Source organism: Cetorhinus maximus, chromosome 18, assembly GCF_964194155.1.
Source record: "Cetorhinus maximus chromosome 18, sCetMax3.hap1.1, whole genome shotgun sequence".
In the NCBI taxonomy this organism is placed as follows: Eukaryota; Metazoa; Chordata; class Chondrichthyes; order Lamniformes; family Cetorhinidae; genus Cetorhinus; species Cetorhinus maximus.
The window spans coordinates 43,464,886-43,485,711 of NC_135896.1; the positions used below are offsets into that span (position 1 = coordinate 43,464,886).

The 20,826-nt window shown below is 38.7% G+C and overlaps 3 protein-coding genes across 8 annotated transcripts in view; 1 reads left to right on the plus strand and 2 right to left on the minus strand.

The window, feature by feature from the left end:
• Positions 1 to 6,173, minus strand: part of l2hgdh (L-2-hydroxyglutarate dehydrogenase) — a 36,093-nt gene extending 29,920 nt beyond the window's left edge. The window contains exons 1-3 of one of the 3 annotated variants that reach the window (XM_078562549.1): positions 6,006 to 6,173; positions 3,679 to 3,794; positions 2,509 to 2,660 (exon numbers count right to left, since the gene is read on the minus strand). In XM_078562549.1, coding sequence (XP_078418675.1) covers positions 2,509 to 2,660; positions 3,679 to 3,794; positions 6,006 to 6,100 — 363 coding nt within the window. In that variant the 5' untranslated portion in view covers positions 6,101 to 6,173. Of the gene's footprint in view, positions 1 to 2,508; positions 2,661 to 3,451; positions 3,795 to 6,005 lie in introns of all 3 variants that reach the window. The other 2 variants (XM_078562552.1, XM_078562551.1) reach the window with 2 other exon arrangements.
• Positions 1 to 14,942, plus strand: part of dmac2l (distal membrane arm assembly component 2 like) — a 391,974-nt gene extending 377,032 nt beyond the window's left edge. For 2 of the 3 annotated variants that reach the window (XM_078562555.1, XM_078562556.1), the window contains exons 2-5: positions 6,628 to 6,750; positions 6,833 to 7,041; positions 12,629 to 12,800; positions 14,530 to 14,942. In XM_078562555.1, the coding sequence (XP_078418681.1) occupies positions 6,628 to 6,750; positions 6,833 to 7,041; positions 12,629 to 12,800; positions 14,530 to 14,644 (619 nt within the window). In that variant the 3' untranslated portion in view covers positions 14,645 to 14,942. Of the gene's footprint in view, positions 1 to 6,271; positions 6,289 to 6,627; positions 6,751 to 6,832; positions 7,042 to 12,628; positions 12,801 to 14,529 lie in introns of those variants that run through there. The other variant, XM_078562557.1, reaches the window with a different exon arrangement.
• Positions 14,943 to 15,617: 675 nt separating this feature from the next.
• Positions 15,618 to 20,826, minus strand: part of cdkl1 (cyclin dependent kinase like 1 (CDC2 related kinase)) — a 59,080-nt gene continuing 53,871 nt past the window's right edge. Inside the window, exons 8-9 of one of the 2 annotated variants that reach the window (XM_078562554.1) lie at positions 19,227 to 19,376; positions 15,618 to 16,683 (exon numbers count right to left, since the gene is read on the minus strand). In XM_078562554.1, the coding sequence (XP_078418680.1) occupies positions 16,582 to 16,683; positions 19,227 to 19,376 (252 nt within the window). In that variant the 3' untranslated portion in view covers positions 15,618 to 16,581. Of the gene's footprint in view, positions 16,684 to 19,211; positions 19,377 to 20,826 lie in introns of both variants that reach the window. The other variant, XM_078562553.1, reaches the window with a different exon arrangement.

A 20,826-nucleotide genomic window follows, 5' to 3' on the forward strand; every position in this document is an offset into this window, starting at 1 on the left:
TAACAGGGAACAGAAGGTCAGCATAAATGGATCTTTTTCTGGTTGGCAAGATGTAATGAGTGGTGTGCCACAGGGAGCAGTGTCAGGGCCCCAACTTTTTACAATTTACATAAATGACTTGGATAAAGGGACTGAAGGTGTGGTTGCTAAATTTGCTGATGACACATAGGTAGGTAGGATAGTAAGATGTGAAGAGGACACAAGGAAGCTACAAAGGGATATAGATAGCTTAAGTGAATAGGCAAAAACTTTGAAAATGGAGTACAATGTGGCAAAGTGTGAAATTGTCCATTTTGGCAGGAAAAATAGAAAAGCATATTATCTAAATAGCAAGAGGTTGCAGCGCCCGGAGATACAGAGGGATCTAGGTGTCCTAGCGTATGGATCACAAAAGGCTAGTATGCAGGTATAGCAAGTAATTAGGAAAGCTAATAGGATGTTATAATTTATTGCAAGGGGAGTTGAATACAAAAGTAGGGAGGTTATGCTTCAGTTATACAGGGCATTGGTGAGACCACATCTGGAGTAGTGTGTGTAGTACTGGTCTCCTTATTTAAGGAAGGATGTAAATATGTTGGAAGCAGTTCAGAGAAGGTTTACTAAACTAAAACCAACCCTCCCAATCCAGGTCTCAGAGGAAAGGTTGCACAGACCAGGCTTGTATCTGCTGCACTTTAGAAGAGTAAGAGGTGACTTGATTGAAAGATAAGATCCTGAGGTGACTTGACAGGGGATGTGGAGAGGATGTTTCCTCTTGTGGGGGAATCTAATACTAGCAGCCACTGTTTACAACTAGAAATTTTTTTTCTCTGAGGGCTGAGAGTCTTTGGAACTCTTCCTCAAAAGGCAGTGGAAGCAGAGCCTTTGAATATTTTTAAGGCAGACGTAGATAGGTTCTTGATAAGCAAGGGGGTGAAAAGTTATCGGCAGTAGGCGGGAATGTGGTGTTCAGGTTACAATCAGGTCAGCCATAATCTTATTGAATGGTGTAGCAGGCTTGAAGGGCCAAGTGGTCTACTCCTGCTCCTAATTCATATGTTCGTATTAGGGCAGAGGACCAAAAACTCGGTCAAAGAGGTTTTAAAGGAGCACCTTAAAAGAAGAGAGGTTTAGAAAGGGAATTCTAAACTTTAGGACCTAAGCAACTGAAGGCATGGCACCAATGGTGGAACAATTATAAATTAGGGGTGCTCAAGAGTTCAGAATTAGGAGGAGCACAGAGATCTCAAGGAGGTTGTGTGACTGAAGGAAATTACAGAAATAGGGAAAGGTGAACCACAGGAGAGATTTGAAAGCAAGGATGAGAATTTAAAAATAAAGTGTTGCTTAACCAGGAGCCAGCATAGGTCAATGAACATTGGGGTGATGGATACTGGAACTTGATGCAAGTTAGTTCACGGGCAAAGTTTTGGATAACCTCAAGTTTACAGAGGTAAATCCCAGCATGCCATATGTGCATCAACAGGAGTTGAAAGATAGAAGAGAAAGTCTTCTTAATCTGAGAGGATGAAAGATATTTTTACTTTGAAAACACTTAAAGAAACTACAAATTGAATTTTCATAGCTTTATTTCAGGCAAGTGATAAATTTATATAAATACATCACATTTGTGTTTTTGTCATGAACTCGTACCAAAAATAGCAGAAGCAGCATGTGTTAACAGTAATACATGTTATTGTGAATTATTTGTTGATGGCTGAATAGAATGCAGACTTTCTAGAGAATGGACTGTCTTAAAAGTCAATAATTTCTCTTGCTTGTATATGTTCAGTTGAAAAATCTTTGCTGAACCATTTGAGTTTTTATGTTAAAACACATGAAAATCTGGAACCTGCATAAGTGTTCAATTGAAGATCTTTATAAAGATTCACACCTGCTGAATTAGAATATTGTTAGTTATGGAACCCAGCATATTTACTTCCTACAGCATGCTCCAATATTTTCATGTATATTACCCATCAACAATGTGTTCAATTGAACACTTAGGCAAGATAATTCTGTTTGTTCATGTAAATGTGTTTATTAAAAGGTTATAAAGGTAGCAAATTCACAAAAAGCATATTCCTGGTGCACACTCAGACTACATATCAGAAAACTACACCCACAGTCTTCAATTTTCTGTCTCAATGCATAAAGTGTACAACCATAACATTGTTGATGGGTAATATCCATAAAACATTTTAAAAATTGGAGCATGCTGTAGGAAGAAAATATGCTGGGTTCCATAACTAACAAATATTCTAATTCAGTAAGTATCAACCTTTATAAAGTAGAGTCACACTTCACTTTTCAAAAGTAAAATTTTGGTAGCCCATTTTCAAATCAAAAGTTAACTTATCTCATAAAATAGTATAAGTCATTTGCAGGAACATTCATATCGGTCACTGAGAAAGAAAGAGAAGAGAAGAGAAGAGAAGAGAAGAGAAGAGAAAAGAGAAGAGAACAGAAAGAAAAGGAAATAAAGAAAGAAATGTAATTTAACATGCATACAGCAATAGGAATACTCACTTTGCCGCATCTTTTGTAAGGGATACCCTTCTTCTCACAATAAGCATAGCTTAGTTCAGCACCCCGCACACATAGTTTGGCCTTTAAAGACCCTGGGGTGTAGTAAATTCCACTATGAATAACCCCACTATTGTGCCCACTCTGGTGGAAAGCTGAACAAGATGATAAATAATTATTATGGCAGAAAACAAAGTTAAATGCATTACAAACTACTTACTATAGTATTAATGAACATAAGTGAATTTTATTGTAAAGATATTATTGTATTATATTGTATTTATATTATGAGTTAGGCAACACCACTGGCCCTACCTTTGTATTGGCACATTAAAACTGAGACCATGGTACTATTTAGGCCAACAAAAATAAAAATGCTGGAAAAACTCAGCAGGTGTGACACCATTTGTGGAGAGAAACACAGAGTTAACATTTCGAGTCTATATGATATGGACTCAAAACATTAACTCTGTCTTTCTTTCCACAGATGTTGTCAGGCCTGCTGAGTTTTTCCAACATTTTTGTTTTTGCTTCAGGTTTCCAGCACCCGCAGTATTTTGCCTTTATTGTACCATTTAGGCCATTTGGTGGCACAGTGCACTCATACTCCAAATCACTTCCCACATGGGGTGATTACCTTGTCATCGACATGTACCCAATTACCTCCAAACACTTCACTATTGCGCTCTACCTGTGGAAAAATAGCTTCAACTTCACATCTCTGACTCTCCACTCATCATTTGAGCAGGCAAAGGTGGATAGCAGTTGCTTTGCAATGACATGTTCCCAAACTGGAGAGAGGAAGAAGAGGTTGGAGATGTGATAGTGGTTTGCAAAGATCAAGGGGTTGAGAGCCAGCTTTTTAAAAGGAATTGGGGGATTCTTAATAGTTTTTTTGGGGCGGGGTGGGTAAAGAAGAGAAGGAACAGTTGATACCTTTACTAACCTACTCAATGTACAACATCAACGTTTGTCTCAAATCTGAGGCTCACAGGCTTGACTGCACGTGGTATACAAGTTGTCCATTGCCATCTCTGGCTCAACTACTTGAAACAGTAAAGCCAAATATTTCAAAATAGCTTAACACTGAAATTTATGGCACAGGATAGGTTTAGAAGTTGGCATTTTTGTCTAGTTCAACCTTTTTAAAGCAGTTTTATTCCCAGAGTATACCCAGTTCTTTTTCTTTTTCCAGTAGAATGTAGTTCAATTTAGGATGCCGCTGTATGAGCTCTCTAGCAGATGCCAGTCCAACAATTCCTCCTCCAACAATGGCCACATCATAAGAACTAGAAAAGGGAAGTGCAATCAAAGAAAAAGCAAACATTTAATATTTTTCCAAGTCAAAACTTATTCTAAACTCTGCACAGAGGACTTTGTTTGATGCAAATATTACAATAATATTTTTCATAAACCATGCAAAAACATCTGGATATCTGCAAGTGTATGCAAAACACCTTTGCTAAATCCCTGATTGGAGAGTTCTGGAAAATGATTCCTAATTTTTCAAATATGGAAATAATTTATCTCCATTCTTGAGGATTTTACTTAGATTAAACCTTTAATATAAAATACAATTTCCAAAACAAAAACAAAGTACTGCAGATGCTAGAAAATAAGAGCAGAAAATCCCTCTCCCCCAGTGTATACCTTCCTCCAATCTGAAAAACAGCTGTGCACCACAAAGAATGAAGGTGGCATTTCCTCTCTATTTGCATCCAGATACATATAATTGGGGTGTAAAGCAACTACACAAAATAAAAGATCAAGGAAATTTTGGCACAAGTGTGTATTGGACATAATTATGTTACGTATGAATTCCCTGCTCATTTACCATCAACTGACTGCTGCGCCCGAATGCCTCTCATATAATTACAATGGCTGTCAGTTGTGTTTCAGTTGGCAGCACTCGCCTCAGAGTCACAAAGTTCTAGGTTCTAATGCCATTCCAGAGCTTGAGCAAGACAAAAAAAAAATCAAGGCTGATACTGCAATGCAGGGCTGAGAGATTGTTGTACTGACAGAGGGGCTATCTTTTTGATGAGATGGTAGACTAAGAATTCAGACCTGCTCAGATGGATGTAAATCCCTCAGCACAATTGCTAAGATTGGCGGGGGGTGGGGGAGAGAGAGAATTATCCCAGGTGCCCTGGCCAATATTTATCCCTCAATCAACATCACAAAATCATAATCATATTGCTGGTTGTGGGAGTTTGCTGTGTATAAATTGGCTGCCACATTTCCTACATAACAGTGACTGCAGTTCAAAAGTACTTCATAGGCCATAATGCATTGCGATGTCCAGTGAACATGGAAGTGCTTTATAAATGCAAGTCATTATTTTCTCCCCTCATATTAAAGAGTCGCAATTAATTGGTTCAAAACATGAGTAAATTAAGCCCAGAACATTAGATGCAGCAGGAGACAAAATAATGTTTCTGATGTTTGCCATTTGAGTGATCTTTAAAAATTTAATCTCCAAGACCTACACAATACTTTATATTTGAGTGCATTTTAATGGTATCAGTGGAGGTCACATTTTCTTTTAATTCTTTTGTGGGATGTGAGCATCACTGGTAAGGCTAACATTTGTTGCTCACCCCTAATTGCCCATGAGAATGTTGTGATGAGCTGTCTTCTTGAACTGTTACAGTCCATTGATGTAGGTTCATCTGCAGTGTTGTTAGGAAAGGGTTCCAGGTTTTTAAACCCAGCAGTGAAGGAATAGCAATATAGCTCCAAAGTCAGGATGATTTGATAGTTCCAAGTCAGGATAGTGTGGGGCTTGGGGCAGAACCTGCAGGTAGTGGCGTTCCCATGCACCTGCTGTCCTTGTCCTTCTAGGTGGTAGATGCCACAGGTTTGGAAGGTGCTGTCAAAGGAGGCTTGGTGAGTTGCTGCAGTATATCTTTTATCATAGTACACACTGCTGCCACTGTGTGCTAGTGGTGGAGGGAGTGAATGTTTAAGGTAGTGAATGGGTGCTGATCAAGCAGGCTGTTTTGTCTTGGATGTTGTCAAGCTTCTTGATTGTTGTTGGAACTGCACTCATCCAGGCAAGTGGAACGTATTCTATCACATTCCTGGCTTATCCCTTGTAGATAGTGGACTGCTATCATAATTGTATGATCTTAAATCTACTGTGCCTGATGTACATAAATAATAAAAAGCTTGAAGCTTCAATTTTCATGCTACCCCCATGTGGGGTAACACATCTAGGGTAAACAATTATCCCAAACTGTGATCTGTCGCCCTCTCAAAACTAATGAACAAGGTAAACCCAAGTCATTTCACCCAGGAACATTACTCCACAAAGCCAGTTTAGTCATAATAGTTTAGGTCACAGAAATAAGGACAGCACTCCCATTCTGTTACATAACCTTCTCTCCTCCTCCGCAACTATTAATTCATTCTGATTACACGCACTACCCTAACAACCTCGCAGCAAACACCCACATGCGAGCGCAAGCAGCTTCAGCCTTGCTAACTCCACTACTTACCTGTGCTTTCTTCGCACAAGGTAATCCGCTCGGAACCCACTGAATCGCCTGAAGAGCAGCGACGCTGCGCAACCAAGCCCAACAAACATAACCATCGCTGTAAAAATCCAACCCAACTGACTCGCCCGGCACCTTTAACCTCCGGCTCGAGACAGACGCACCTGCGCAGTGAACAGCATGACGCCGGCGACTGCGCAGTGAACAGTCTGCCGCCCGCGCCTGCGCCTTGCCGTCGCAGTCGGTGGGCGATGCCATAAATAAGGCTGAAAGGCCTTTCCCAAATGTGATTGTTGATCCAGTGTCTGTTGTGGTTTTGCGGCCAGCAGAAAGGAGTGTAACCCAGCAGTTAAGACTCATTTCAGATTTGCATTTTGGAGATGACCGAACAATATGTGAACCTAGTCCAGTCCACTGAGGGCTGTTTCTTTATAGTACTTGGTTCAGGAGCAAACCTGGTTCACTTGTTTTCAAACATAGGAAGCAACGTGAGCCGATGTTTGGTCTCTTGAGTTTCGCAGCGACAACAAGCTTGTTGTAGGCAATTACAAGCACAAACCTTGATCCTACTCTTTATAGAATATATGAAAAATTGGCTGTTTTAATTCGTATATATTTCTTACAGCCTCAGAAAATCTATCAAGATGCTGTTTTCAAAGACAACGGGATCCTTGAAGGTTCTGCGGATCATACATTCTTATGTTGGCCACAGGAGTTTCTGGGGGTGGTTGAATGCTGTTTTCAACAAGTAAGGTTAAAATAAAAGATGATTTACCAGGTTTAAATCTTTCAATAATGTATATAACAAGAGTATATTTCCTTTCAAATAGGGTGGATTATGATCGTATAAAGGCTGTTGGTCCAGACAGGGCAGCATCGGAGTGGTTGCTTCGTTGTGGTGCTAGTGTGCGTTACAAAGGTTTTGACAAGTGGCAAAACGATTACAACCACCTGCCGACTGGTCCATTGGAAAAATTCAAAATTGAAGGAATTGATGCCACAGAATCATGCATTATGTTCAAAGGATTTGACTACCTTGGTAGAGTATTAGATTATTTTCAGTAATAGTTTACTTCTATAACATTTAATGATTTTGAATAAAAATTCTAAAACCTTTTGTAAGTCAGCAAAAAAATTAAGACTCAACTCTACATATAAAACCTTATGTCTGCACATACCGTCAGCTTTTTCCATTATAAATTATATCCACAATTACAATGGAAGTTCTATGTTAACACACCAGCCTATAATTGCACCCAGTAATAGAGGCAATACAGTACACAATTCAGGAGGGTGTATAATTTCCATTATAAATATGGACTTAAGAATTTACAATAGAATTAAAACAATTAGGACATAATGCATAACTTTAAAACTGAATTATAATTGTGCAAACTAGCCCAATTAACTCCTTCCCTCAAGCAAAATTTTAGCTACAAAGATTTTCTGGTCTTTGTGTAACACCATGGTACATTGACTAGTATTAAATTAAAAGAGGGAAACCAAAGGAATCATGATTAACTACATCATCCTTATTTTGTTTTGATTCTATTAACTTAAAAGAAGAATGGGGTTTAAAGGTTTAACTGTTGATGGTATTAATATGGGGGACTGGTTTGGGGTTGCTGTGCTCAAAAGATTTGAATGAGTTTGCATTTTGGAAATGTTGATCTCTGCAGAACCATGAGTTAATAACTATGTTTTCTAATCCATTTAGTTTACAGGATTACCTTTGATGGCAAGAATGTTGTTAAAGTCAACAATCTGATGTAGACATGGTGCCCCACCTCATTTTGGGACACAGCTTTGCTAGGTTTCTGCAGTCTTTGGTTGCCATCAGAGTCAGGTGGCGGAGCCACAAACAAAGCTGAAGGGCCTTTTCCAAATGTGATTATTGATCCAGTATCTGTTGTGGCTTTATGGCTGGCAGAAAAGAGTGTAACCCAGCAGTTAAGACTCATTTCAGATTTGCATTTTGGAGATGGCTGAACAATATGTCAACCCACTGCACAGTCCAGTCCACTGAAGGCTGTTTCTCTAATACTTGGCTCAGGAGCAAACCTGGTTCATTTGTTTTCAAACATAGGAAGCAATGTGAGCCTATGTTTGGTCTCTCTTTCGCGGCTACAAGAAGCTTGTCATAGGCAACTACAAGCATAAACCTTGATCTTACTCTTTATAGAGTATATGAAAATTTGGCTGTTTTAATTTGTACGTTTTTCTGAAGCTATATGAAATATATATCACGATGCTGCTTTCAAAGACAACGGGATCCTTTGATTATGTCTTCCATTTTAAATTTGGTTATCAGCAGGCTGATTTTAGCCTAACTTAAAGAACAGTTTTGGTTTTCACTTTGGGAATCATTATGGTTAGACTTATAAAACTGGACATGTTCAAAGGAGAAACAATTCAACCGTATAAACAAGGCAGAATAAAGAGCAGCAAGGGAACTGGATTATGTGTTGGCATTACTTCCATTTGATATTCCCTCTGTAGGTTTAGCATTTCCTGATGACCCTCTGGTGACATACAATTAGCTTGACAATCTGCATTTTTTTGAATTGCTGCATAAACCACTTTTAGAGCAAACTATGCACTTGCCCTCAACTAAGTTTCTCAAGTTGGATCCTTGAGCATTGGAAGATCACCCAAACCATATTAAGTTTTATATAGCCCTTCTGCATTCTATGATGTGCATTTAATTATTTGTTTCTAATGTTTGTATGTTTGATTTTGTTGCATTTTTTATATTTGGGGAGGTGGTGGGATAGTGGTATAATGTCCATAGGCAAAACTGGTTACTTGGCTGAAATGACAACTTATTTGTTAAATCAATCGACTAAACAGCAATATAATCCCAAGGCCCTTTACAGGAGTATTGTGTAACAAAATTAGACACTGAGCCAGATAAAGTGGTATTAGGGCAGATGGCCAAAAAGTTAGGTTTAAAGGAGCATCTTAAAGGAAGAAAGAGATTGAGAGGCAGGGAGGGAATTCTAGCGCTTAGGGAGCTTAAGGCACTGCCACAAATGGTGGAACAGTTAAAATCGGGGTGATCAAAAGCCCAGAATTACATCCACACAGATATCTTAAGAGGGTTGTGGGGCTGGAGGAAATTACAGAGATAGGGAGGGGAGAGGTGAGACAGTTAAGGGGTTTCAAAACAAGGATGAGAATTTTAAAATTGAGGTGATGCTTGACTGGGAGCCAGTGGGCAGGATTTTTACCTCGTAGGGCGGGTGCGGCGGACGGGCCTGCAATCGGGCCCCGACCGCAATTTCACACTGGCTGGCTAATTAACGGCCAGTCAGCGTGAAAGGCGCGCTGAGAGCTTCAGCGCTGCTGGTGTGAGGGTGGGAGGAGTGTGAGCGCTGAAGTGTGTGCCTGCATGGAAGTGAATGGGACAGAGCTTCCTCAGGGAGCTGAAGATTTTTAACATTACAAATAAAGAATTGAAAGATAAGGAAAACATGTGCCCTCGTGACGTCACATGAGCAGGGACATGTTAAAAATGAGTTTTTAAAAGTTTTTATTTTTTAGCCTCATTTGAAGCCTCATCCTGCCCGTGGATGAGGTTTAGCAAAAAATGTAAAGACTGCTTAGCCTATTCGCCCGCCCGCCAACTGTGAGGTTGGACGGGCAGGGAAAAAAATCCCATTTAATTAATTTATTTATTTATGGGCTTAGCAGCCCTTAACAGAACTGAAACCCCTGGCCAGTATAGGTCAGCAAGCACAGATGATAGCTAAACAAGTCTTGGTGCAAGTAAAGACACGGACAGCAGAGTTTTGGGTGACCTGGAGTTTACAGAGGTTACAATGTGGGAGGCAAGCCAGGAATGTGTTGGAATAGTCAAGTCTAGAGGTAACAAACGCATGAATGAATAAACATGAACAAATTATAAGCAGATCAATATCAATGAGGAATTAGTAATTAGCAAAAAAACTGAGTAACTCCTTTTCTGAAAATTACCAATATCAATCAAGTGCTAACTTCTTCTGGACAATAGCGCTGTGCTGGAAACCATTCAAAAATTCAATTTAAATTGCAAACTTCGGATGGTTCCACCACGGTTATACCAATAGGTACGCAGAAAAAGTTAGAAGAATTAGAACCTCTTCTAATTTTTGGATAACTATTATAAAGGCCTAGGCTGATCTCATCTCTCCGCCCTCCCCGACCTCCAACACCCCACCCCTGACCTCAGAACCCCCAACCCCACCCCGAGATCCCTGGAACGCACCCATACACTCCCAACACACAAAAATCCTATCCACTTCCTTAGACACTTACCTTCTCTCTGGCCTGTCAATTTTCCTGGTCCTTTAAACTTACCTGCTTGAGGGCAGCAAGTGCTGTAAAACAGGGGTGTGGCCTCTTTGAATACGCTGGATCTGCACTTTGCTGGGGCTTGCGAAGAGTCTTTTGCTGCAAGCCCCAAGCAACTCCAGCGAACAAAATTGGCCGCACAATTTTCAAGACCCAGGTAAGTACATATTTATTTCTTCGGGCTAGTGGCCCGTTGTGATTAATTTAAGCTGTTATCTTGAATTTTCCCTCCTGATGAATACTTACAGTTAAACATAAAATGTATAAGACAAGAAACCTATGTAAAATAAACAATTCTGATTAAAATTCTTATTACTGCAATTTGCTTGTAGCACCTTGCAAGACCCAGGGAAGTGTTTTCCAAAGAGGCCTACTCTTGTGTTGGGAATTCAATTTGCAGTTTTGATTATTGGGTTGAAGGTTGTTTGCAGTTTCTTCGCAATAGCCTTGGCTCTTCCATATTAGCTACAGTCATGTCAGTCACAACAAGCCTCTCCCCCTTTGTTTTGGCTTTACCCACCAGTGCAACTTGAGTCTGACACATCTGACCTGTTCCTCATACTTCTATCAGCAATTAGATATGACCTACCAAAAGTCCATCACAGTCTGGCCCATCTTGCCCTGTCATTTTCAGCTTTACAGTTCATGTTGCATGGATGATAATTGCAAGTATAATTGATAATTTCAGTCAAAGGACTGAACTCTGTGTCAACTAAAAGAAATGTGTTTTTTCCGTGCCTAAGCACTTCTTAGCTACTATTCTTACTTGCCTTGTTCAAGTGATTCCTGGTCCATCCATTTTACATGCCTGCTGGCTGGTTGTTCGTTTTCCCAGCTCAAATGCTTCTTTGCCTTTCAGTCCTATGTGCATCCTGACCCACTTGCCACACTTATTATTAGTTGACACTGTGTTTCCCAACTTATCCATTGATCTCAACTGCTCCTGACCCACCTTTTTTACCCAATTGGTTCCCTGCCCTCCTGTCCTTAATGCTTTTAATCTTGTCTGCTTGCCCATGTGCTTCCCAGCCTGATGAGACTGAAAGTCAAGTGGGATAGAGTGCACCAATGGGGTAAGAATGCATGAAGTGAAGGAGAACAAGAGGGTGTTAAGAAAAGCAGGAGAGTGAACAAGAAATGGTGTGAGAAGTAAAAGAGCAGGGAAGAAAGTTTGACATGGAGGAGCAGAAAGACACAAGAGAAGTGGAGTATGAAGAGGTTTTTGGTGGCACTGGCCTAAAATATTTGAGAACTTGAACATAATATAACTTTCATTTTTAACTACTGAATTAAATTTTTTTTGGTGATATTTATTATCAAGGATTGCCCTATTGCAAGGAGTGAAGACAGGCCTAAAAATATATAAATATGTTTAAAATACGTTTCAACAAACTTTGTTGTTCTGACTCCAGCCACTTCTAAGCAATATAATGACCATTAATTGTACCTACTCCCTTCCTCTAACTTGCTTCTGATCTAATAACATCATTACTGTTTTTTTTCTGTAATAACCTCTTGCTTGTCTTGCTGCCATTTTTTTCAAAATCTGTTTCCATGTGGTGTATGTGGTAAATTCAGCAGTTAAGCCAGACCCCTGAACTTGTATTTGGGTTTGGCCATCTGTCATAACTGTTGCCAGCCCTATTCCCTAAGTGTTCCGAAACATATTTAATACTTGCAGTTGCCATCCTTCCCCCTCCCGGACCCACCACCACCGCCACCCTGTCTGTATCAGTCTCTATCACTCCCCCCATCCCTCTGCTGTCCCCATGGTATTTGTACAACCCACTTCACATTCAACGCTTAGACCTGGTGCTGCCACACTATTTCTCCTGTGCACCCCCAGTCATCCCTCCCATGCTTATTCACGCCCAGACCCCAATTTTAATTGTTTCCTCACTCTATTCCTTTCAATTACTTTAACACAAAACCGCCAATGTCTTAGTTTTTCCAAATTTCTGCATTCTTCCAGTTTACTCAAACCCCCAAATGCTGAGACCTTCCATCATCCCAAGTTTCCCCTGGCTGCTCCTTCTTGTCAATGCTCCCAGGCCTCTTAGCTCACAGTACAAGAACTTGAAAGTCTCAGCCCTTAATCTGCCTTGACTGCTGCCAGAGATCAGTAGTCACTTTTAATATACTCAAATAGGGAAAATAATGTTATTAATAACATTGTAGCCTGATATTTAAAATCAAATCTTGTGAAAATATTGTTTTAGTATAAACAAAAATATTTGTTGAGAGATGAGTTAATGACCTTTTGTAAGATTTCTCATTTGTACATTTTATTGCAGATTATCTAAAACATGTCGAAGAAATTAAATTCCAAAGGTGTATATACATTCAAGATGAATGTCTTGAGAGACTGTGCAAGATAGAAAATTTGCAAAAGAGTCTTCGATGGCTGGAAATTATTTCTTGTGGAAATGTCACAGACCGGGGAATCATAACTCTTCACTTTCTTAAGTAAGTATTTTGGGAGAAAAGAAAGATACAGTACTGTGAAAAGGGTAATGGTAACATTAAAAAGTTGAATATACTGGCATCACGTCTTCATAACAAGACAGTTTACAGCAGTTAGCTAACTGAAACAGCTAGTGAAGTTACATTAACTCCTTGGTGTGGAGTTAAATAAAGAGTCAACAATACTCAGAGTAAGAATTGTTTTTGTTAATCAACTTACTAGATTGTGCTCAACACTAAACTCATTACAGTATTTGAATTTTGAGTTCTAGTTACTGGAATTCTACTAAATGCTACTAAAGCTCATCCTTCCTTCCCCTTCCCACCTCCAACCCTCCCCAAAAAAATGCTTAATTCAACAGTACCAACTTCCATTTATATAGCACCTTTCTGATGAAGAACATACCAAGGTGCTTCACGGGTGTGAAGAATAAAATGGATGTCCAAGCCAAAGAGGGACAAGTTAGGAGCGGTGACTGAAAGCTTGGTCAAAGAAGTGGGGTTTATAAGGAGGGTCTTAAAGGAGAAGAGGGTGTGGAAAGTGGAGATTCAGAGAGGTTTAGGGAGAGAATTCAAGATTTTGGGTTCTGGACAACTGAAGGCATGGCATTCAATAGACAAAGCTGTGCACAAAAGATCAGAGTCGGAGCAATGGAGAGTTCGGGAGCGGTTGTAGTGCTAGAAGAGGTTACAGAGCTCGGGAGGGCAAAACCATGAAGGGATTTAAACCAACAATAAGGGATTTATACCAATGGTCAGTATAATGTTTTAATTCATCATGGGATGTGAACCTTGCATGCCTGCCCACTTCAGTTCCTGTCCCATGTTGGGGCGAAAATCCTGCCTATGGTCCTGATTCCTTGCATTCACCTGGTCTAAAAGGCAACTACTTATCTGTATTCTTTGTATTAGATTTAAGCTCTCTAACCATTCGCAATATGGAAAATCCTGAGAGTGGACAAATTCAAGTCAACCCTGTACATCTGGTGCAAATGAAGTATGTAAAAAATAAGGCTACTTTAATTCTGTTAAAGGAAGTAAGGGCACTGGCTATGAGTCATTTATTCCAGCCATCCCTGAAAAGATCCAAGTTTTGGAGTAAGTTCAAGCGCAGATGTAATTGTTTCCATAACATGGCCACACACCAGTTCCATTTATTATGCCAGAGGTTGAAGGGTGTGTTAATGCTAGTAGAGTAAATAATTGCTCTGATGTGTATATACGTTGTACCTTGGGTGTGGTATCCATTTCAGGTGTTTCAGTGGGGCTAGTATGTATTCACACCACCACAGGCAAGCACATCATCTTTATGTTGATGTTTATCCTATACACGAACAGTCATCCTAATCACATTTGCTCATCTTGCTTCCATATCTCGTGATTCCCTTTTCCTTCTACCATCTATTCTTAGAAATTGACATGGTTGCTGTTTCAGTCACCAACTCCGATAAAACATTTCACAGCCTCAGTGCAGCTGAAGTGCATTAAAATTTTGGTGGTGCAGTATGTCGATAAGGGTGTAAATTAAGTGTGAAAATTGTAGTACAACCAGACAAAATTTACAAATAAGTGATAATCTATTAGCTATATCATGAAGATGCTACTTAGAAGGTATTTTAATGCAATATTTCATTTTGGAGCTAACAAGTTTTGATTTGAAGTGCATGAAATGTTTAAATGTCACTTTTTTATCTGCACAGTGTAAAATCTTGTTTTCTTCATCTTATTGCAGAAACTTAAGGTACTTGTTTCTAAGTGATCTTCCTGGCATAGAAGAAAAAGAAAAAACTCTTCAGGTTTTACTAAGAGCTCTACCTGCCTGTGAGATTAAAGTTGATCTCAAGTGAAACTACAATTTGGAAATTTATGTATAGTCTAAATAAAATGCTACTTTGCAAATAGCAGGATGGATGATATACGATTACGTGAAATTATCTGCAAAAAAGTAGGCTCATGCTTTTGCAGTATTATTTAAAAATGAGATTATGTTAGTCACAAGTATGTTCACTAAAGCTGCCCAAAGTGTTTTACTCATCTGTGAAATTGTATTTGAGCCTCTAAATTGTGAATGCACATTCATCTACAGTACCTTATTGTCCTGACAAATGGATAATAAAATATCCATGAATAAAGATTGTAAAAGTTGCAATAGTGTTTGATGTATGTATATAAATTTTCATTCTGAAAATGTTCAAACAATGTATTTTTGTAGTATGAAACAAAAACTACCCCCCCCCACCCCCGCCGAGTCAATACATCAAAATACCTTGGTCTTAGATATGCATTTGCCTGGTAACTATTTTATCACTTTATTTGCAATTTGTCTTTTTTTTATTAGTAGTTATCAAGTACAGTATTCTGATATGGAGCAGCATGCACTTGTTGCTATTATATACAGATAAACTGGATGCGTAAATTATTCCAGTACTAACAGATTTAATATAAAATATATAGAGATTTTTAAATCAATGCAAGATACCATAAATATTGCAGATTTTATAATCTATTTGTAGGTTTCAATTGCAGCTGTTCAAAACAGTACATATTTACAAATGTGAAGCAATGTAATACCTCAAGTTTTAAACCAACATATTTATAAAAGTTATGATTTTTTAGTATTCATATCTGCAGTTCTTTTCAGATGTCTGATTTAAATGTGCTAGATCAACTTTTCAATGCTAAAATGTTTTGTTAGGTTATCAGCTCATGTATTTTTTAACAAAAAATGAATAACATAGCTTTTTTTATCCATTTTCATTTATATCAAAATTGTATGAAGAAGCACAATCACTAATGTGTACAAATACATAGTAAGCAGAACACTCTGAATTTTGCATGTCAAGAACTGTCTTTTGTTTACACAGTTTTTGATTTATTAATTGACAGATCTACAATCCAATGTTTTCCCTGCAGCCAAACGGAATTACTTTAAATTCAGGATCTGCTGGACTAAAACTGTTGTTTCTGATTACATTGAGTACTGTGCTAGAGTTGGGATCTGAATGGGGCAAGTGTACAGAAGTGAAAACTCCATTCAACAGCAGGGTATTTTAAGGGAGTGGCTGAAATGAGACATCTTAGAACTTAGCAGAAATACAAATCAAACTATTCAAAATCAAATTTACTTGGAAATTGGGTTAGGACTAAAAACACGACAAATATATTGGTTCTTATTCTGTTGGAGGCAGGTTATAAATCCAATTTTTCAACCCCTTTGTATGCTGCTTTCAGTCTAAGAAATGTATATAACAGATTATTAGACAAAGACGAAACAGAATCTTTAGCCTGGTGTTCCTATAGCTGTGGAAGAATAGTGTCGGCAGTATACTTGACTGAACAGTCAACTTTTGCTCGGTATACATGTAATGTACCATTGGACTTCTTGTGTATGTTAGGACACCAAATGCTAACATGACTTTGGTTCTGTCCAAATGGGATTACAATTTAAAACATTTTCATGCAGGTCATAGTGCATAGAATACAGTGCTATTTCTTTATACAAACATGGTACACATCTAAAACAAAACCTCTGACCAGGTATTTCCTGGTTTATACTCATTTCCATAAGTACACGCTTTTAAAATTCAAACACACTAAAGGATAAACAAAGTACTGAACTAAAAAAGTGCATATAATCTCAGGCTGGGTAAAGTTATGGTGCAAGTTTTCACTTTTTCAAAGTTTAAAAACCCTTACTTTAACATTTTCTTTGGACATTTGGTTTTTCAGGTAGATGCCTTCTCATAGGTGGTGTCTGTGATTTGATGGTGTTATTGCCATTTAGTTAAATGTTAGGTAGATGGTAATTATATTTCTGCTTGAAATACTTCTTGCTTTCCATGGATGGAGGTATATTGCTACTGGTAAGCTGTGGTAAGTATTGCAACTATACAAAACAAAAATAAAGTACAATAATTGGAATTAATCTAAAAATTTCTGGTGCATTTAGTTAACAATGGAACCCATTTATCAAACTGATTCTTGGCAAGGATAAATCTTGAGCTCATTTTTGTTTTATTTAGCAGCTTCAAACAGTATAACATGCTAAAAACAAATTTCTACATTGATTCCTGGAGCAGGATTTTTCAGTTGGCGTGCGGGGGCCCGACACGCGAAATGACGTGGGATGGCGTTGGGTGTGCGTCCCGACGTCATTGTGCTGTCTCGCAATGTTTCATTCGGCGGGCATGCGCCAGAGTTGGCTGTGCGCCTGCCAATATGTAAATGGGCTGTTAAGGAAGTGATTAAGGTCATTGTTAATGTTGCCCGTCCAACCTTAAGGTTGGCGGGCAGGCGAAAAGGCCAAGCGGCCTTCGCGATTTTTAGGAAACCTCATCCACGAGTGGGGTGAGGTTTCCTAAAGCTTTTATTAATTAAGTTTAAAAATTCTCCTAAATATAAAAACATGTCCCATCTCTCGTGACAGTCACATGAGAAGACGTGTTTAAATAAATGTTTTCACCATTTATTTAACTCCATGCCTCAGGGAGATTGAAGTGCTCTTTTGCGCGCATTCGCAAAAGAGCGGTGGCCCCAATTCTCTCTCCTCCCCACCACCCGCACAGGTAGCGCTGAGCGCTACGGCTTGCGTCTTACACTGGGCAGGCCTTAAATGGCCCGCCCGCGTAAAATGGCAGTGCAGAGCTGATCGTGGGCGGTGATCCACTCCACGACAGCTCCCGCCGAGCCCGCCCGCTGCCTGAAAAATTCGGGCCCTGAAAATCACCAGTTCAATTGAAAAATAATTTATGAACTGTCATGGTGCACTTTAGGCTTATTTATTAACAAGAACAGTGCACAAACTGATGCATCTTTCTGGTACTTAGTACTGAATTTACCCACATGAGTTGTAAACACCCAGCATTCAGCAGAAGTGGAGTGGTTTTCCAGAGAGTTAGTGGGGGGAAAATGGGGGCGGGAGTTTCTAGAAACAGTGATTGAGGGTTGTAAGATTATCATACTGTAGGAATGCTTTGATACATCTGAGTGAGTCGCTAGGCCACTGCAGAGGGCATGTTAAAAATCAAACATATGATCATTTATTACACTGAGTGTAATGTGTCTATACTGATTACCAAGACAGTGTAACAAATTGATTATTTATAGTATTTACAGGAGCAAAGCTTAAGTTATTAGAAGTTTAACCATTTTCTGTATTAGTGCTATTTTTTAAAAAGTACTTCAATAAACCCAACATTTTCTCCCCAAATCCTTACCTTAGAAAAATAATCAAAGTATCCAGAAACATGCTCACATATCCTAAACACAATCTTATACCTTAGTTATAGACTGGAAAACCTAGTAAATTTAGGCTCTGAATCAGAAGGTTCAAGATCACCTTCAGAACTTGAACGTGTTGGGACACATTTAGCTTAAAAACTAATTGTGCCTGAATGACACACACAGTAATTCACAAACTGGTCAGCAGCTTGTAGTGAGGAAGAGAGACCCTGTGAACTGCAAATCATTGCAAGCTGTTGGCTGATTTATGTCGCTCTGCCTTTAGTTTCCTGAAAATGATATCTCACGCTTAAGCTCCCCATAATTTTCAAGGAGTTGGTGCATTTGCACATTAATTATCCATTAGACTGACCACAGAAAGTTAAGTCTAGTAATTAACTGCACAAGTGCTTTTTTAACATGTGATAATTGTTAATGATTGTTAATCAACCCCTCTTGCTCAGAAAATGAACAATTAAGTGTGAAGTCTCATTGCTTCAGGTTGTGAATTGTTTATCTTACTTTTCCTTCCTTTTTCCTTTCTTTTAATCCATTTTTTCTTTCCCCCTCTCTCTTTCTGCACCTAATATGAAATTGAATTCATCCTCTTTTTAGTCTTTCCTCTGTTTATTTCTCAATCCTTAAATCTCAGTAGTTAAGAAATTTCCTCACGACATTTAAGAAGTATTTAGGTGAACACTTGAAATGCCACAGCATACAGGGCCACAGGCCAAGTTTTGGAAAATGGGATTAGAATAGATAGGTGCTTGATGGCCACCACGGACACATTGGGCCAAAGGACCTGTTTCTGTTTGTATGACTCTGACTCTATGTTCCATTGTACCATTATCAGCAACAAATTTAATCAATGGGGCATGCCCGAGATGCACTGTTCCATTGAAGTCTGACCCATTATTTGTCAAAACTTCATTGCACTTCTGTGCGAAGGCTGCAGTCAACGATATCACCCTTTGCAAGAGATGCTAAACTGAGGTTTCTCTTGCTTGTTCAAATGGACATTAAAGATTCCATGCACTTTTCGGCATCATTTGTAGGATTTTGCTGTGCATAAAATGGCTACCAATTTTGCCTAGATAACAATCACAGCACTTCAAAGTAATTCTATGTAATTGTTTCGTTTCTGGATGACAGTGTTATCTAAAAGCAGGTCATTATTTCCTTAATTGAATTTACCATGTAGCCACTTACTGCTGGTATATTTCTGCGTGGTGCTCTTACACGTCTCTTCAGAGCTTTTTGCTTGCCCATTTCCAGTTCTTTTCTAAGGCTACCAAAGTATGGATGATCCAGCAACTGTTCACAATTTAGACGAGCAGCAGGATCCATATGTAAACAACCCTATGTATACAAATCAGAATTAACATTATTTCCTTATACAGATATTTTACACATGTCCATCAATTTTTCTCCTCCAAATTTTTCTTCCTTCATCCACCTGCACTTCAGGAGTTAGAGTACTGTCTTCAGACAACTTGATCCACTGCAGCTGTACTTAACTGGTCTGGAAGGCAGACTGGAGGAATTTCCTCCCTAGGCGACCTTAAGACTGACACACCTAACCTTAAGAGATCAGACTGCAAATGTTAACTGAGTCGAGGATTTGATTTGGAAACTTAAAAGGCTGGAGTTAAAAACTTTAGGAATAAAACTGAGGAGACAACAATTTTAAACTTGAGGACAGCGGGCAGCCATTTGCTTATTTCATCCACCTGAAGATATATTCAAAGATCATACAGTGTTGTGGTAACCTTGGCTAAAAACTGGTCTTTGAGCTGTACTTTCAGGTAGTCAGGTAAGTCTTGGACAATGTGGCCCCATTACACTTAGGAGAAACGTTGAAGTGCATTGTTTACATTTACAAAAACAATATGCATATTTTGTCAGTTACACTATTGCTAAAATATGTTAAAATAAGAGCTGGGAAAATAGAATTCAGAACAAGACGTTTTAAAAATATGAATTAAGTTTCTTTTAGTAATGTAATTGCATTAATAAAGTTACTCATGACACCAAGTCCATTACTGTGCAATTAAGCTTTGTTTCAGTGTCTCAGTATGGTTTAAAAACTGACTTGCCAGAGTCGAATTCCCTGAAATTTCTGGTTAGCTCCAGCACTTTGTTTTTTTATAACATTGTACTATTAACCCTTTCTGAACATGGATCTCCCTAGTGAACTATTTCCTGTCACTACAAGTAGTTTTGCTAAGAGGCAGTAACAATGGAATCTTGATAAGGTTTTACATTTGAGCTGTATACCCTCTCCCTCATAATTCTTTTATATACAAAATTATGCCTAGGGTTAACTTGGTAACTTGTGCAACCAACCAGGGAACAGGCTATTTCTGGTAATAGGTAATGAGTCAGGATTAATTAATAATCTCTTGCTAAAGGATCCACTAGGGAAGTGATCATAACATGACAGAATTTCACATTGTTTGAGGGTGAGAAACTTGGATCTGTAGCTCGTGTCTTCAACTTAAATAAAGGCAATGACAAAAGTGTGAACATAGAGTTCAGTAAAGTGGGCTGGTAAGCTGGTAGATAAGCAGTGACAGACATTTAAGGAGATATTTCATAATTTTATATTCCATTGAGAAAGAAAGACTCTATGAGGATGAACCCTTTGTGGCTAACTAAGGAAGCTAAGGATTGTATCAAATTGAAAGAAAGGGCAAACAATATTGCAAAAATTTGTGGTGGGCCAGAAGATAGGAAACATTCTAGAAACCAGCAAAGGATGACTAAAAATCTATTTTCTGTCTATTATTTTGAGAGTAAACTGGTAATA